At 43.7% G+C, this 18,050-nt stretch overlaps 2 protein-coding genes across 6 annotated transcripts; one reads left to right on the plus strand and one right to left on the minus strand.

Moving 5' to 3' along the window:
- Nucleotides 1-442: 442 nt before the first annotated feature.
- lcat (lecithin-cholesterol acyltransferase) lies at nt 443-5,610 on the minus strand (the record flags this gene model as incomplete). Its single annotated transcript, XM_084477270.1, has 7 exons — nt 443-993; nt 1,548-1,743; nt 2,068-2,292; nt 2,972-3,067; nt 3,789-3,904; nt 4,338-4,494; nt 5,457-5,610. The coding sequence occupies 7 exons, from the start codon at nt 5,608-5,610 to the stop codon at nt 630-632; spliced, it is 1,308 nt and encodes a 435-aa protein (XP_084333396.1). The 3' UTR covers nt 443-629.
- On the plus strand, nt 5,603-17,682 carry ccdc135 (coiled-coil domain containing 135). 5 transcript variants are annotated; one of them, XM_084477268.1, is made up of 19 exons: nt 5,603-5,743; nt 6,210-6,295; nt 6,866-7,013; nt 7,681-7,855; nt 8,336-8,461; nt 8,847-9,053; nt 9,255-9,413; nt 9,716-9,934; nt 10,633-10,725; nt 11,235-11,310; nt 12,267-12,395; nt 12,739-12,867; nt 13,201-13,412; nt 15,535-15,750; nt 15,945-16,055; nt 16,262-16,372; nt 16,642-16,836; nt 17,091-17,230; nt 17,376-17,682. In XM_084477268.1, exons 3-19 carry the CDS (start codon nt 6,868-6,870, stop codon nt 17,455-17,457), a joined length of 2,526 nt encoding a protein of 841 aa, XP_084333394.1. In that variant the 5' UTR covers nt 5,603-5,743; nt 6,210-6,295; nt 6,866-6,867; the 3' UTR covers nt 17,458-17,682. The 5 variants fall into 5 exon arrangements, with proteins under 5 accessions (XP_084333394.1, XP_084333393.1, XP_084333392.1 ...); XM_084477267.1 differs by having other exon boundaries at nt 7,678-7,855; nt 11,238-11,310; nt 17,376-17,680; XM_084477266.1 differs by having other exon boundaries at nt 6,210-6,274; nt 7,678-7,855; nt 17,376-17,680.
- The last annotated feature ends 368 nt before the right edge of the window (nt 17,683-18,050 follow it).

Here is an 18,050-nt window from a genome sequence, read left to right on the forward strand (position 1 = left end):
GTCGGATGTCGAATCAAGTCATAAGTAATCAACCGCCGATGTAGTTCCCTTTGAACTCGTGAGGGATACATTTGAAATAGATCACTACTTTTCTGTTTTTAAATTCGAATCAGATCCACTTGAAAAATAAATTACCACAATATGAATGTAAATATACACCACTTTAATTTAGTATAATCTGAATCAATTAAAGCTAGGTTAGGCAATTTATTTGAGAACCCTAGCTTTAAGACAATATACAACATATACAAAACTATTTATTGTTATTTAGAAAATATAATAAATCACGACCCTTTTTTCATAACATTGGTCAATAAAAATACAATGATACTAATAGTTATTATGATATTGTGTGTAATGTATGTGTAATATGTGTTGTATAATCTGAAATATGGCACAATGATCATTGACATTATCACTGAACCACAATATTAACAATGGAAACGTAGACACAGTTTATTACAAAGCAGTAAATGGCTGGGCAGGGATATCCTTGGAGCAGCTAGCTATCTGGAATAAATCTTATTCATTACATCATATCTTTAAACAGTTCACCACTAGATTCTACCTGTTATGTAGAATGGTCAAGTTCCAAGGTTTGTGTTGTTATGAATCTCTATGGCTGCTTTTTATACATGATCATTTCTGCAATCGATTTCCTCAGGGGTGTCTGAATCACCCTCCAGAATCTGCTGCATCAGGGCGAGCACCTTGTGGTGGAACACCATATCCAGGTGAGGCATCCCTCGGAACTCGGTGACGTGAACCGGCTTCTCTTGCTGCCCTATCCAGCGCTTGCACTGGCTCATGCTCAGACTGTCCACGGTGTTGTCCCCGTCGTCGTACACATACTCCACGGGGTCCGAGTCGGGGTAATGGTCGTCATAGACGTAGGACACCGGAGTGAGCAAACCCACGCCGTACATACACCATACCTCAACACCCGGTGGCTGCAGAGCAGAAGTCAGGTTCTTGGTGTCCTCCCACATATTCCTGGAGAACATATCAGGAGAGGATGGGATTTGTAATGTCACTATCATCAATCATCACAGTTAAGAAAGAAGCCCAGATCATAACAGCTGATAATAATAGATGGGAGCAATCCATTACATCAGGAGGTTGGGCGATTGCCAACAGGGGGGCGCTGTAGGACAACAATACAAAAAAAAAAAAAAAAAAGCTATTTTATCTTAGGGCCTTAAACCAGTAGGTTGCTCCTTGCAGGCTAGAAATGTTTTTTTGCCAAATGTTAATGGTTAATGGTTTTTATTAATGCCATTGTTATCCCTTTGATTTCACTGATGTTGTTCTTTTTGATGCATTTTCTGTGAAGCTAAAGAAAGGGTTCCACTTTGGGGACAATGAAATCTCAAGAAGAGATCTCAAATCTCTTCTTGTAAGAAAAATGTACTCCATCAGTGAAGATTTGTCTGTAGAACTGAAGAATGCATGGTCCAAAAGCTATGAGGTCAGGTGTGATAGGCCCTTCGACTGCTTGCCTACCAATACGTGAGTGCATTCATTAGTGAATTAGTTGGAAGTATTACCAGCCATCTTCAAAGTCGAGGTCTGAGAAGAACTGCTGGTAGTCCTGGTTAGTGTAGGTGGCGTTGGGGGTGGAGATGAAAACGTGGTTCTTTGGCCACACGTCCAAAAAGGGCAACATCCAGGGGTTGGAGGTCACCTTCCTCTGCTCTTCACGTATCTTTTTGTTTGAAATCATGGGAATACCATCATTTTCACCTGATGATGAGATGAAAGATTGTTTATTGTTTTATATAGATCTAATTATCTGTTTTGATACTGACATGGTCTGGGAAGATATTTAAAAAATATTGTGGAGTTTGGGGTAACTTTCAGTGCCGGCCTCAGTATGAGCCAGTTTCGGCAACTCTTTCCTGATGTTTGGGGAATCCCCCTTGCCTGTAAATCACTGGTGTGTAAAATGCAACACTTATCAATGACAGAGAAACTTAGGGGGGGTTGTAGCTGAAAGGGAGGGGACCTCTTCTTGGTTATGTTTCAAAATCTTGCTTAAAATACTCTGATTCCAATGTCCCCCCTTGCCTGATGCCATGACTCTGAGCGCTTTGATAGCCCCGCCCCAAGGAGCGCCGAGAGAGATGAAGCCCTTGATGTACTTGTCCTTCCAGGCCTGTGGCTGCTGGTTGAGGAAGTAGAGGACGTAGTGGCAGCCCATGCTGTGGCCCACCAGGAGGACAGGTCGCTGGTACAGATGGTACATCTCCTCCACCAGTTCCTTAAGCTTGGAGAGATACTCCTCATTCTCATCTGTGACCGTGATGAAGTAAACAAAAGAATAATAATAATGTTTTCGTGACAAGGAGGGAACAAGCCTGTATATGTGTTCAAGAACCATTTCAAGACCCATACCGGTCTGGGTGATTAAACCACTGGAACATCTCTCCAAGCTTCCCTTTAACATCTATTACCAATATCATTTTTCACAAATACTTTCTTGCGAACCCTCTTTTGCAGCAATTGTAATAAATTTAAATTTAAATGTATCTGATGGAATAAATGTGCATCACATCAATATTGACTTTATGAAGACAGACAAAAAGGTTTTGTTTTTGTACTTTAAACAACAATTTCTTATCACAAAGACGAAAGTGCTACTACTATGGATTATGATCATGACAAGTTTTTGGCGCATGAGTATTTTGAAATTACATTGCTAACATATGTTTTAGTGAAGCCAGGAGAGACGGTTATGATAGTTTAATCCCCCAGACCACCATTCCCATTGTAACTGGTTCTTTTTAATTTTTTCAAACTCAAACCAAACTTAATGTTACAGGATATATCTGTAGAAATGCTTCAGAAAGCAGAGTTAGACCAGAACAGATAGTGTCCTGTCAGTAGAGAGAGTGTTTACATGTGTGTGTTTATGCTATGTGTTTATAGTGTATGCATGCATGAATGTGCATGCGTGCATGTGTGTGTTTACTCGGGGCTAGTCTCCAGTCGTAGGGCGCGCCTCGTACTGTCTCGTTCCGAGCGTAACCCATGTTGACAAAATGCTGGACCATGGTGTGAAAATAACCTGTGAAAGTAAGCAGCAGACGTGGTCCATTTCTTAAAACTTAAAATAAAGCCCCTTTCATACATAGTTTCCCTATATATTACTGGGATAACCTTTCATGCACCACAGGTGATTTTCACAATTCACACATGCAGCTATGTTCTGGGAGATTTTCGTCCTGCACTCTTTCACACATTTCCGAAAAAGGAGCTTGTTTGCAAACAAAATAAGCTGTATTGATATTGCATTTGTGTGTTAAGATTAGCAATTGCGGATAAAAATACGTCCTCAGTGGAGTCTTGTGATTGACTTGCTCTGTCCATGTGAAAGTGTCTTACATCAGACTATGTGCCTCTCCCAGCAAGGTTACTGCTTTCATTCAAGACACAGCCATACTGGCAGTGATACGGAAATGTCTTGAGCAGGAAGATTGTAGGAGGAAATCTATGCAGATTTTCATAATGTCGATCCGTGTTCCTATTCCAATTCACCCCATGCAGGAAATCTTTTCAGAACTTTGCAGGCTAAGACTGCATATGTGAAAGGGGATTTATTATTTACACATTAAAATACTCAGGGTTTATGCTGACATCTTAAACACAGTTCAGAACGGCATTCATGCATCGCTCCTGAATGAATGGTGACAACTTTATCTATCATAGGGATAATTGTTTATAAGTGATACATACATACATTCTGCAACACACTAAAAGACATACACAGGTAGGTTGCTTTTCCTCACCCGCCAGCCTGTGTGTGTCCAGGAACTCTATTGAATTGGTCTGTCCGAATCCTGGAACACGCACTTCCACGCCCGGAGAGTTGGCGGACCGCCGCGTGGTGCTGTTGTATACCAGTCTGAGCCACGAACATGGAAGAATTGGATTTTAGGATTGTTGTTTTTTTTGCCCAAAAGATCAATATCTAAAAAGATTTGTATATACTTGTTCATTCCAGACGGAAAATACCGGACACATCTTTCTATTGCTACAGTATCTGTTCATGGTATAGATCTATATATCCATCTCTCTAGCTACAGTATCTATTGTATCCATCTATCCACCTTTTTCAGTATCTAGCTATGGTATCTATCAACCTATCTATCTATCTATCTATCTATCTATGCATCTATACATCTTGCTATCTACACAGTATCTATCTATCTATCTATCTATCTATCTATCTATCTATCTATATCTATCTATCTATCTATCTATCTGTCTTTCAAAATGGTGAAATTAGTCATCACCTTGAGATAATGATCATTTACTTATTGGACAAAAAGGGTTACTTGATATTGTCAATCCAGCAGTCGATGCCTATTGGCATGAACATGTTGAGGTCTATCCAAAGTGGGAACCAGTCCTCAGTTTTCTTGTAGCACATCCAGTGGACCAGTGTTGGCTTGTCTATCTTAGCTTCCATACGGTTTCCCAGATTCCCGGGCACTGTGCACACACAATCACACACAGGTGCGCACACAAACACACTATTACAACACAGGAAAACTGGCTTTACAAGCACATTGTTCCCATAATATTCACTATTCTACCAACTCCAACCAAAATTGATTGCAATGCAATCACATACTGAGTCATATACTGAGTCTGCAGTCGGCTAAACATCCAACAGTTAAGTTAACTTGCTCCTGTTCTATTTAGTCAATGCGAAAAGCTGATAGGGCAGTGAACATGTGTCCATGTATTGAACTCCGGTCTGCTGGACGGGAAAACCCACACAACCCACCCACTGTGGGACTTTGACTTTACCAATGATGTGTAAATACAGTGGGCAAAACTCACATTGACCTCACTCTAAAATCCCTGTAAGTCGTTGGAGCTAGTAGTAGCCTCTACGTGTCAAGGCCATCCTAAACCTACTAACCCCTCTAATAGGCCTACATCAGGGACCCAGTTTTTCAGAAAGTATGTGACTGCAATTAGCCTGGGAGAAAATTAAATAATGCAGATGAGGATTTGTTATATTGTTATATTAAAGAATCAGCAGAGAAGAATGACCCTGTTGAGCTATACATATACAAAGCTGGGTATGTATACAGATTTGTATACAGCTTTGTGTGTCTGGTTAACCAGACCTAACCTGGTTAACCTGGCAAATTGTCTGACCAAAGAAAACCCACTTTAAATAATCCTACGTCGTTCACGTCAACATTTTATTGCAAAACCATCTTGCAAAACACATCTTTCTGTCGTCATTGACTGAATTGAGTTGATATTGATTGTAACAGGGGGAAAGAGATCCATTATATCCATACAATTATATTTGAATGCAAAAAAAAAAAACTTTCGCGCTTCAGATATCACATCCACTTTTCTCTGAGGGTTTGAAGAAACCATGGCAGAGCGATTGTAGTAGGCCTAGTTGTCAACATCAGCTCGTCTCTACTTACCAATGATAAGCGGCGGAGTGTCGTTGCTTCGGAAGAGAGGCTGCGTCGCGTTCGGCGGGAAGACGACATTGAAGAGCCAGAAGGCAGAAGAATGAGGAATCACCGAGACGAACGTGACAGTCAGCGCCAGAGTGAAGACATATGCTGAACTCATGGCTTCTCCCCTGAACGCCGTATGCTTCTGAACTGTGGTGGGAGAACACAGTGGATGAACACAATGTCTGATGTTAGCGAAGAGCTCTGAATGTTCGGTGGAGAGGTGGAGCGGAGGTGGTGTTAAAAGTGAGGTGAGTCCAGCCAAACATCTGGCGTCCAACTATTGCCCCCCTAGAAAATAAAAAACCGAGAATAACTTTATAAATGCGTCTAAAAAATATGAATAACTCCAAGCACTACCCCAACTTATACCCCCCTCCACCCCCACCCCAGCTGTCTACCACCCCCCCTCCCCCCCACCCCCGCGCCATACACACACGCACACGCACACGCACACGCACACTGTGTTCTTCTGATCACTGGCACACATTTGCACAATAACGTGTAAATGATTAACTGTTTACAAAGCTGTTGCAAAACGCGCTTCTATTAGGCACATAATTCAATCTTACGACATTTGTTTTATTTCATTTGGAAACGTTTTTAAGAGATGATATGTGGGTTAATTTTATCGTAAAGACAATTAACTAATGAGCTAATAATTGCTAAACCTCTGTAACGATCCGAATACTTGATACACAACTTCCACCTTGCTAGACCGACGACCCACCACGTCGTGACGCGCCGTGGTTGCCAAGGATACAGTCGGATACAAAAAGGAGGTCAGACGGTTTCGTCTTAAAGTACGTTGCCTTTACGTGTATTTTGTATGCGTTTATGTTCCGTTTTATATATAACTAGACGTGTTCATTCATAGGTAACACCGATCGTCCACAGCAAGTACTCTTCGTAGACTTTCAATTTCTAAGCAAGTCAGTGATCGTTAACGTTAACTGTTAAGTGTTGTCTACATACTACATATACTGCAGGTTAGCTGATATAAATACTACGACATTTCTGAAACAAATTAACAAAGAAACACATTTGACCAGTCAAGAGAAGATATTGAAACTGAGTCGCATAATTCCATCAGCACTCACAGTCAAGACAAAATATCATAATCCGATATTTCACATTGCCCATAGACGTAGTCAACAAACAGCATAATAATATGATGCAAAAATGTGGAAGGAAAATGTCTGTAAGGTGCAGCAGCATATGTGTGTTATCAAAGAGGAAGATGAAGAACACATTAAGGCAACCACATAACAAACAACAGTTAATAACAGAGAGACCAAACGTTCCCACTTAATATAACTTTCTCCCATACATACAATACGAATAAGCACTGGAATTGTATTTTCTTAATCAAGTAATGGAGACCCTGCTAGAGTTAGAGGAAAAGGAGGATGAGGGGAGCGATATGGAACAGAAAGAACTCCAGAACTCCAAGAACCACCAAGAGCGGCGTGAACTGGAGAAGACCGTCAACATCAATATAACAAGTCCTGAAGACACCCTGTGAGATCTCACACACACACACACACACACACACACACACACACACACACACACACACACACACACACACACACACACACACACACACACACACACACACACACGCACACACACATGCACAGACCCCCACACACAAACACATACACACACACACACACACACACACACACACACACACACACACACTCAACTGACCCCAAAGACTTGCTCTGCAATGGGTTACCTCAGATCATTTACCTCTGTTCCTCTATTGGTTACTTTGAGTAGGCCATTTGGTCCTGGTCTCGTGAGTCTATACACACAGCCACAGATGTGCACAAGTGATCCCACAGCCCAATATGACACAGTATGACACATATATGGAACTCACATTTCTGCTGGTTTTCTTTTTTTTTCAAAAGATAATGCATGAAATATTACACATCAGAACAACAACTAGTTGTTGGTCAGTAAAACCCACACACCTGATTTGTTCTCTAACCACGTGTACATTGATTTTGAATCACCAGGAATCTCTATACTTGTTGATTGAGTTGTTTAGTCAGTGAGTCATGGTTGTATGAGGTTGCAGATACAGTTCAATAAGGCTTGTTCTGTAATTACTTGCTCAAGAATCCTAAATAAATATAGATATTTATTGGATTTGTCCTCTCGCCCACCATAGCAGACTTGGCTGGACCAAGCCGATGAACTTGTCTGAATGTCCCAGCTCCTACCAGCTCAACTCACCTCAAGAAAAACAGCTGTTGCTTATCGCTGACAACTTCAGATCCCAATATTCACACATCTTCCCCAACCGCAAGCCCCTCTTCCTCTGCCCTTTGAATGAATGTGGTGTGAAGGTAAATAATAACACAGACACACACAACCACTCTTCACCCACCCTGCTCTTACCCCAACACCTCCCGCTCACACCTTCTGTTCATCCACCACCATTCTACCTCCGTAGTTCTCTTCCTCTTCCCCTTCTGCCTTTCCTCATTCCACATTCTCTCGCCCCCTCTCTTGCTCCCTCTCCACGGGAAGTTTTTATGATCTCTCCGTGTCTCCTTTCTCACTCTCACTTGCGTTTGTTGCTTTTTACTTTGCTGCCAAAGCTGTGTTTTGGGGGACATCCACCTCAACTGAATTTATAAACAAACTTAAAAAAGCTCCAAAAAGAGAATGTCAGACATGGCCCACGCTCAAATGCTTGCCTTGTACCAATTGGTTATCGTATTGCTGGTATTTATACACCCACAAGCTCTAACTGTGTGTCTGTTGTTCCGTCTGCTTTTATTTATTATTACAGCTAACATTAGTCTCCTGTGTCCCTCATCCAGAAGTTTGTGTCCACCACCCTGCGGTGCACAATGCTTCCCTACTCGGGCCTCTACGACTGGGACAACTGTGCGTCCTTTGTAGCCGACCACCTGGTACTGCAAGCCCTGGATCCTCCCATAGAACAGGTCAGCAGGCGCAGAAAGACACCCTGATTCCATATTTGCTCTCAAAACATTTCAGAGCAAGTTCTCCACCAAATGAGTATAGTATTATTATTTATTTTATTTTTATTATTATTTATATTAATTAATTGGTCCAAAGTGCATTTATCACACACGCGTTAACACACGCACATACGCGGCCACACACGCATGCACACACAAGCACACACACGCAAACGCACACACGCACACACACACACGCACGCACGCACGCATGGACACCAACAACAACCACAACACAAAACATGCACACGCAGACAGACTGACCTGGCAGGGAGGTTGTGTGTGGAGCAGACTGATGAGATGCGACTGACAGTGTGGGTTGGTGTGCTTGGTGTCACCTCCCCAGCCCTGCCGTCTGATCTCTCCCACCCTTCTGCTCGAGACCCAGACGGGCACGTGCTTTGACATCTCCACCCTGCTCTGCAGCCTGCTGCTGGGCGCGGGCTACGACGCCTACTGCGTCACAGGCTATGCTGTCAGGGAGATGTGTCTGCTGGACCAGAGCAGGCAGGAGTGCCCCCTGCTGGTGGGCAAGGTGGAGGTCAAGGTGGAGGTCAGTGTGTGGTGGTACTGATCTGCTCCTCACACACACATGAACGCCTTGTACGGAATGACATTTGTCATTTCCATGGTGGAAAATGCATGAGCGCCCGCTTGTATGTGCATCTGTGTACTAAGCTGAGATGGTGTGTGTGTGCATGCGTGCCTGCATGGGCATGTATATCCGTCTGTGTGTGTGCGTGTATGCCTTCAGGATACATCAGCAGAGGACAAGCAGCAGGTCAGGAAGTATGCAGCGAAGCCTCCCAGGGAACTGAGGAGCAACTTTGAGAGGGGACAGCAGGAGCTGAAGGAGCAGGAGGCCCGGGCAGAGATGCTGAAGAGACAGCAGGAGGCTCAAAGACTCCAAGAGGTACTGTCAGAAGAACAACCCAGCAGAGAGCCAGAACCAGTGCTGCAAGGCTAGTGGTCCATATCTAATTGTGTTGTTATTGTCATCAGTTTAGAGGTATAGCATTAGCATCGCATTACAATGTCGTAATGTGTTGTATTGGGATAAATATATATATAGGTAGAGCATCATTTTACATCGGCATGAGTAAACCATAAATGAGGGAATGAGTATGATTTTTGAATCAACGTTCCTTTACCAAGCCCAGCACACTTCCCAGATCCTTTCGTTGTGCATGGTCTCTGTCTATTGCTTTTACCCAGGAACTGGAGAGGCCCTCCCCGGACCCCCTGCAGGGCCAGATGCTCCACTGCTGGGTGTTGGTGCTGGCTGGGAAAAGAGAGATCCTGGACAACTTCTTCATAGACCCCCTGACCGGCAAGAGCTACGGCCTCGGCGACGAGAGCTTCCTGGGCGTGGAGAGCCTCTGGAACCAGCACAACTACTGGGTCAACATGCAGGACTGCTGCCACGGCAGCTCTGTGAGAACCCCCCCGCCCCCCCAATTCTCCCCTGCCGCTAGTTGGGATGACTTTGATGTCAAATGCATGTCAATGTGATGGAAGGCATTTACATTAACCACATAGGTGCAACTGTGGGTACACAATATATATATATATATATATATATATATATATATATATATATATATATATACTGTATATACTGTATATATATATATATATATATATTATTTATTTTCTTTTTTTCCAGTACAGGTTCTCTACAACATCTACATTGGATCTCATTATACTAATACCTTATAATTATACATAATACTTACGTAAAGCAATAGAACACAATAGAACAGAATAATGCGATTAGTTTATCCAAGTGTTTATGTTTCATATTATGTTATATTTTACGTTAATTCATCCCAAGTGTCGTAAGGTCTGGTGTTTTTACGATTCAGTGATGTAATCATAAATCAACATTGTTCGTATTTCTGAAATCTGATGGTCAGTATATCCAGAGCATATTTGGTTGTGTGTGAGTGCTTACGTGCGTGTGCATGTGTGTGTGTTTGTGTGTGTGAATGTGTATGTGCGTGTGTATGTGTGTGTGTGTGTGTGTGTGTGTGTGTGTGTGTGTGTGTGTGTGTGTGTGTGCGTGTGCATGTGCGAGTGTGTGTGCGTGTGTGTGTGTGCACGTGCGCGTGCGTGTGCGTGTGTGTGTATAGGATATGGAGTATAACCTGGGGGATACTACCAAGTGGGAGTCGGTTCTGTTCAGAATAACTGAAAAGGAGGAAGAGGAAGAGCTAGAGGAGGAGGTATGTGTACAGCCTTCCGTGTTCATCCGTGTGTGCGCACGTGCGCGTGTGTGTGTGTGTGTGTGTGTGTGTGTGTGTGTATAAACGTGTGGGCCCTTGTGTAGTCTATATCGTGTGTAGAACAGGTCAAATTACAAAAACTGATCAGTTTGTTTGAATCAACAAGATTTTTTTCAAGCTCAATAATATATTTGCTATCAATGATAGGGGATGGTGCAGATATACTGCATATGATGGGATATTCCCTCTTTCCCTCCTATCTCAGTTTTTAATTTTTTATTCTCCCATTTGTATTCAGAGTGGTAGGGAAAGAAAGTAGGGTCTTACCCTGTCCTTCTACTGAATTAATGCATTTAAAAAATGCATTCATAACATACACAACAACAGTTGTAGTGTATATGTATGTTGTATGTGTGTGTTAAGAGGGTGTATACGGTCTGGACTGTGTGTATAAGTCGTTAGTTTTCATCTCTGCTTCGCTGCTGCTGCTATGTGTATCTCACTCCAAGGAGGAGTGGTCTGAGGAGCCCAATGCGTTTGAGATGCCTAGGTCCTGGGTGGACAAGATCACTCTCTCCAAACAAGGTATGTCCTTGCAAGAACACATCTTTTCAATGGGTTTGGAATACCCATGACTGCCTCAACTGTGTTTTCCACTCAACAACTAACTCCCCTTATACACGTTTTAATATTGCATAACAAATAGGGCACAGACTTAAAGTATTGTTGGTTGATTTGCCTTTACCTTTGTTTTTAGCACGCATCCCAAGATTTTGTCTATACTCATCAACAAACTGCCTTTTGTAGTATTTGCATTTCAGGCATTTTTTGGAGTGTTGCGACATTCCTATCATATCTCTGAGACAGTCGATGGATATAGATAGATAGATATGTATTTGTCCTTGCGGAAAATTGTTCTGCGCCAAACATATTGTGATGTATAAGGGGAAATTAACATGTTGAAATAGACATTAAGGCAGCAAGAACATATAGCCCTGGCTATGTTATGTTGAATTTTTGATATCTGTTTAACTATGTGTACTGTATGTATGAATGTATGTCTCTATTTCTCCTCATATGTTAAAATACATTTTCTAGAGTCAAAATCTCTTAAAATCTCTGTCCCATTTTTCACCAGCCATTGTATATTTTGTGTTTATCTTATATCTTGCATCACTGTTTGTTCCGGCTTTGACCGGCCCTGCCAAAGTAACATCTGTTGTATAAGGGCACACAGCAGTGCCAAATCATTACAAATGTTGTTGGATACCAGTTGATTGTACTCATGATAAGTCTGAACAAACAACCCAGGTCCAATCGCATGGGTTAACACTCACATGGGGTCATATGCCACCGCTTGTGCTGTATTTTGCTGTTTATCGCGGATATAACCCCCCATTACTCATCTTACTGGGAAAACCATTTAATACTGCTCCCGATTGCTTCTTACTGAAGATTCCAGCGGGGTCACTCCCGCAGCTTAAGTCCATGAACTACATCCGGAGATCCACAGTCCTTCCCACATGTGGGATGTCTTTCAGACCTGGAGAGACGTTGGCCTGGGGGCTCCAGAAGCACGCAGTACCGTAAGGCTAAACTGGAGCGGTTTACCCCCTACCTACTTCCAGATGGCCTGGTGACGCGCCTCACAACATACACAGACCTGGAATGTAAGGCTCATAGAACGCTCATAGAACAATGCTTGTCTGAGGACTTCCTACATACAGTCCCCTTTAGGGTCGTTTACCTTTCATACACTAACATTAGCATACTTATAGATGTTATAGATGTATAGATAGATGCTTAATATGTGTGTGTGTGTGTGTGTGTGTGTGTGTGTGTGTGTGTGTGTGTGTGCTTGTGTGTGTGCTTGTGTGCGTGCTTTTGTGTGTGTGTGTGTGTGTGTGTGTGTGTGTGTGTGTGTGTGTGTGTGTGTGTGGATGTGTGTGTGTGTGTGTGTGTGTGTGTGTGTGTGTGCACTTGTGTTTGCACGTGTGTGTGTGTGTGTGTTAGGTCAGGAGGTGGACGTGGTGAGGGAGTGGTACCAGAACAGACTGGACCACCTGGAGGAGAGAGAGCTGAAGAGAGCCAGCAACGTCACCACAGAACTCTTTAGTCCCGACTGCAAACTCAAACTCAAGAGTAAACCCGATTTTTGAGCTTTTCGGCTGCAATTGAAAAATGTCCTGATTATTTTGCACTTTTTAAATGGCTTTGTCCAAAATAATTGTTGGATTATTAGTGATAATGTATTGCTGTTTTAGTGATTTCCTTTTTTGTACTACCCGACAACGTTTTAACAACAGCTTAATTATTTGGCTGGTTTAATCCTCAAATTCATTGTGTTTCACCAATTTGCAGAACTACGTTGAGTGTGATTGAAAGCAACGGCACTAACCTGTGGGAGCGGTTCCTCAGCTCCTTCGTGAGGCCTCTTTCTGTGGCGGTGATGGTCGTGTTTTGTGGCCGTCTCAGCCCACAGCTACGTCTCCCTGGCTCCCGGGACAGAGCGCCGCATGGACTTCCACAGCAACGTGTGCCCCGACGGCCTGCTGCGGAGGGTGGAGTCCCCCGGGGAGATGGAGGAGACCTTTGAGCACCGTGACGACCTGCTCTACTCCCGACACGTCTTCTACGGTCAAAGCGTGGAGGCGGGGAGTGGAACGCCAGGCGGTCGGCCGTTGGAGGTGCTCACGTCCAGACGGAAGCTACCAGTACAACACCAGCACATCACATGTAGCGTTTAAACTTCATGTAAGCTAAGATCACATTTACATTTACATTTAGGGAATTTAGCAGACGCTTTTATCCAAAGCGACTTACAATAAGTACATTTGTCATAAGAAGTGAAACAATATATCGCCGTCGGTACAGTAAAGATGTTCATAGAACCAAGTGCAAGTACTAACAATCGCCAGGCTAACCCCATTCCCCGTATACAGCAGTGATAGCTAGCTACTGCAGATGCTACACAATTAAGTACATGCTACACAACATGCATGCACAACACAATTAAGTACATGCTACACAATTAAGTACAATGAATGAATACAACCTGCATTAAGTGCGTTCATTAAGTGCCAGGACGTACAACAAACAATAGTGCAACAGACAAATAAGGGACTGAATGGCTATGTAGAGTCTAGGTGAACTCTGAACAGGTGGGTTTTGAGTCATTTGCGGAAGCTGGTGAGCGACTCTGCGGTCCTGACATCAGCAGGGAGCTTGTTCCACCACTGTGGTCCCAAGATAGAGAAGAGTTGTGATTTAACTGATCGACCTTTGGTTGTTCTTAGTGATGGCGGTACCAGACATCCAGCTGAGGTAGTTGAGTGGAGGGATCGAGCTGGGGTGTGTGGTTTGACCAAGGCTTGGAGGTAGGCAGGGGCAGTTCCATCGACCGCCTTGTATGCCAGTACCATCATCTTGAATCTGATGCGGGCTACTACAGGGAGCCAGTGGAGGTGGTGGAAGAGGGGAGTCATGTGGGAGAATTTAGGTAGGTTGAACACAAGGCGCGCTGCCGCGTTCTGGATACGCTGCAAAGGTTTAATAGCAGAGACCGGGAGTCCAGCTAGGAGCGAGTTGCAGTAGTCCAGGCGGGAGATGACCAGCGCTTGGACTAGAAGCTGAGCTGCTTCTCTTGTGAGGAAGGGCCGTATCCTGCGGATGTTGTAAAGTGCAAATCTGCAGGATCGGGCCACTGCGGTGATGTTGGCGGTGCAACATAACTGGTTGTCTAATACCACACCAAGGTTTCTGGCAGTTGGAGACGGAGATACAGTGATGTTCTCGACAGTGACCAGTAAGTCCAAGTGTCGGCAATCGTAGAGGGAGAGAGAGATTTCAGGTTACGGCGGCTGGTGACAATGTGAGGGGTAGAGAGGAGGGAGGGAGAGGACTTCAGGGGGAGAGAAAAAGCTACAAAGTGATGGTCAGATACGGGGAGCAAGGTGACAGAGAGAGTCGAGGTACTGCAGGACCTTGTGAATATCAGGTCAAGTTGGTTACCTGCCTTGTGTGTGGGGGTAGAAGGGGAGAGTGTTAAGTCAAAAGTGGCGAAAAAGTTGGTTAGTTCAGGTGAGTGTAACTTCTCTGGCAGGATGTTGAAGTCGCCAAGGATAACGAGTGGTGTGCCATCTTCTGGAAAGCAGCTGAGGAGGGCATCCAGCTCGTCATAGAAGTCGTGGAAGAGACCTGGAGGGTGGTTGATCACTACAATGAAGAGCTTGATAGGCAGGGTGACAGTGACAGCGTGGAGTTCAAATGCAGATCTGGCCAAGTGTTCTAGTGGAAGAACCTGGTAGGACCACTTCGGCGAGAGGAGGAGTCCAGTCCCTCCTCCTTGCCCGATGGTCTTGGGGTGTGTGAGAATGACAACACGGACAACACAAAGTACAAGTCATTTTTACATTTGGCTGTGACTGTGTTTGTGTGAAGGTCGAATGAATTACTAACAGTTATTAACAGGGATTTATTACAAGCCTGGATATGCTATTAATATGAAACTCAAATAACTGCAATACATGCTGGGGTATCAAGGCCCACCATAGCTCTATAACTGATAGTATTTTGGCCAAAAACACTGTCAGTTCTATGTAGAGGTATAGGCCCGCCACCACAAACACAGGAATACAGATTGAGCCATAGGATCCACATATAACACACCTTTCATAATAAATATCAATGTTTTATAGTCAATATAGTAATTATTTGATCTCATCTAGGTGGACTTGCTTGCTTGATGTCGGTCAATTGTGTGGGCTGTCGTTTACCTCTGTACAATTTGTTTTAAAATTGTCTGCATAGAAAGTGGTGGAACGATTCCACAGGGACAAGTCCAAAGCGGCCAGGGAGGACGTAGCAGAGCGGGTGTTCCTATTCGCTGAAGGGAGTATTGAGATGACCTTTCACCTGGAGGACGATCGCATCATCCCCATCCGGAGGAACTTCGTCAAACCCAAAATGTTGCCAGACGGCCAAAGAGCCGAGAACTGGAGCCCCATTATGGTCACCGGCTACCAGGTACCCCAAAAAAATAAGTCATTTCGTAGGTTAATCTGTGTTTGTGGGTGCACGTGTATTTGTGTGTGTGTGCGTGTGTGTGTGTGTGTGTGTGTGTGTGTGTGTATGTGAGTGCATGCATGCATGCATTTGTGGGTGCATGTATGTTTGTGCCCGGTCCACTTATATCTGTGTGTGTGTGTGTGTGTGTTTAGGGGGAGCCACACGAAAACCCTCCCAATAATGTGTATCTGTATGAGATGCTGACAGCCCTCATGGAAGAGGAGGAGAAAGTCGCTCTGCAGATCAAACACTCCGAGACTGAGGTGCTTTTTACGTTCATCCGTGTGTATATATCGTATGTGTATGGTAACATTAGCAATGGTACCAACAAATGATTCCTTATTACATTGGTTGTGCTATTGATATATTACAAGTACAGGTGTGTGTGTGTGTGTGTGTGTGTGTGTGTGTGTGTGTGTGTGTGTGTGTGTGTGTGTGTGTGTGTGTGTGTGTGTGTGTGTGTGTGTAGGTGAGAGAGATCCTAGCCACCAGAGAAAGAGAGGAGAGTAACCCTGAGCTTCGAATCTCCATCTACGACACAGCTCGCAACGAGAAGGTTCAACGCTACAAAGAAGACATGGTGTGAAACACACACACACATACACACACACACACACACACACACACACACACACACACACACACACACAAACATTTAATGTAATAATATATCAGATAACATAAGATTACATCCAAAAGTGTTGTATCAACAAACATCTATCGTAAACAAGAATAATGATTCCATCCAATAATTATAATAATAATCGTCATCATCATAAACATCATTATCATCATATTCATCATAATCATCATATGAACAACAACAACAACAAGAACGTCTTCCCCTAGGTGCGCGCCAACAAGGAGGAGTGCCAGAAGCAGGATAAGAAGGAAATTGACCTCCTGGCCCCATTCCTGGCCAAGCTGGGCGACCCAGAGACCCTGAGCCCCCAGGTGGCCAAGAAGCTGCTGGAGGACTGCCTGGCCAACCAGAGAAGGAGGATGATCGAGCAAGACAAGATCCTCCAGGAACGCTACGAAAGGGTATGGCTCACATAGACACCACAGGACTGGACTTGGACTACATGTCATGTTAGGTGCTTTGTTCACCCCCCCCCCCCCCCCGTGCAAATGTACATGGAAACAAAAATTTGGATTAGAAATTTTGACTTTACATGTAAGTCGTCACATGAATCAATGTTCAGGTTTACTGCTTCAAAACATTGACATCGATCGTATGTGGCGATCCAAAACGACATGGTGATACAAACCCTTGAGGTTTTTTATTGGTTACCTAGGAGACCCAGGCGCTTCAGCATGAACAGCAACAGTACCAAATAAACCAGCTGAACATAAGCAAAGAAGATGAGGACAAGTACCATGCCTACTGCTCTGACACCGTTTTCAAGATAGGTGTTATCAAACAGCGTCAGTCTAGGTAAATGCACACACACACACACACACACACACACACACACACACACACACACACACACACACGTGCATCTTACAAAGATCATCGTAGTTTGACCAAATTAATGTAAAACGTGTGTGTGTGTGTGTGTGTGTGTGTGTGTGTGCAGACACAAGGAAATCGGTCCCCAAAAGCACCTGGACCTTAAAGAGAAGCTCAGTCGAGACCCTCGATTGGCTCCTCACCTGTGAGCCAATGGGAGACGGAGGGGCCGGGGCCCAATGCTGAGATGGATGCGGTGAAGCCAAAGACACGGAACCCCCATCCTGTTATGTAGAAAATGCTGGACAAATATCACATGAAGAACCCTTGATTCAGACCCCCTGTACGTCTAATAAAGAAATAAAAGACAGGGGGAAATTAACTCTATTTGTTTTGGGGCTCTTTTTTGCCTTTATGGACAGGAGAGTTAAGATGGACCAAGCCACACCCAGGGATTCTGAATTGTATTCTAATATTGAAATTAGTTCTTCTGATATGAGATCAAATAAGCAGAATATTTCACATGCAACACATAAGACATGCAGAGCCTTTTAATAAAAACGAAAAGGGTTATTTACTCATACCGTGGGGTTACATAGTAGAATCAGCTGAAGTGCAGTGTATGCACTGTATGTATAGTTGGAATATTTATTCCCTAAGTCTTGGAGGGTTGTAGGTCAGTGACCAAACTTCCAGAAGCTCAAAATGTGAAATTCAAAATCAAGTCAAGTCAAAATAACTAGGTAATGCATATGACATGCAAAATAGAAGTAAGATCTACATATATCATAAATTCAAGAAA

The sequence above is a fragment of the Micromesistius poutassou genome (assembly GCF_964030765.1).
Source record: "Micromesistius poutassou genome assembly, chromosome: 13".
NCBI lineage: Eukaryota > Metazoa > Chordata > Actinopteri > Gadiformes > Gadidae > Micromesistius > Micromesistius poutassou.

Bases quoted from the DNA above. Each gene is read 5' to 3' on its own strand.
- ccdc135 (XM_084477266.1), top strand. From the start codon at position 6,868: ATGGAGACCCTGCTAGAGTTAGAGGAAAAGGAGGATGAGGGGAGCGAT. The intron at 15,751-15,944 runs GTACCCCAAAAA...GTGTGTGTTTAG, and splicing joins TTATGGTCACCGGCTACCAG to GGGGAGCCACACGAAAACCC. The intron at 17,231-17,375 runs GTAAATGCACAC...GTGTGTGTGCAG, and splicing joins ATCAAACAGCGTCAGTCTAG to ACACAAGGAAATCGGTCCCC.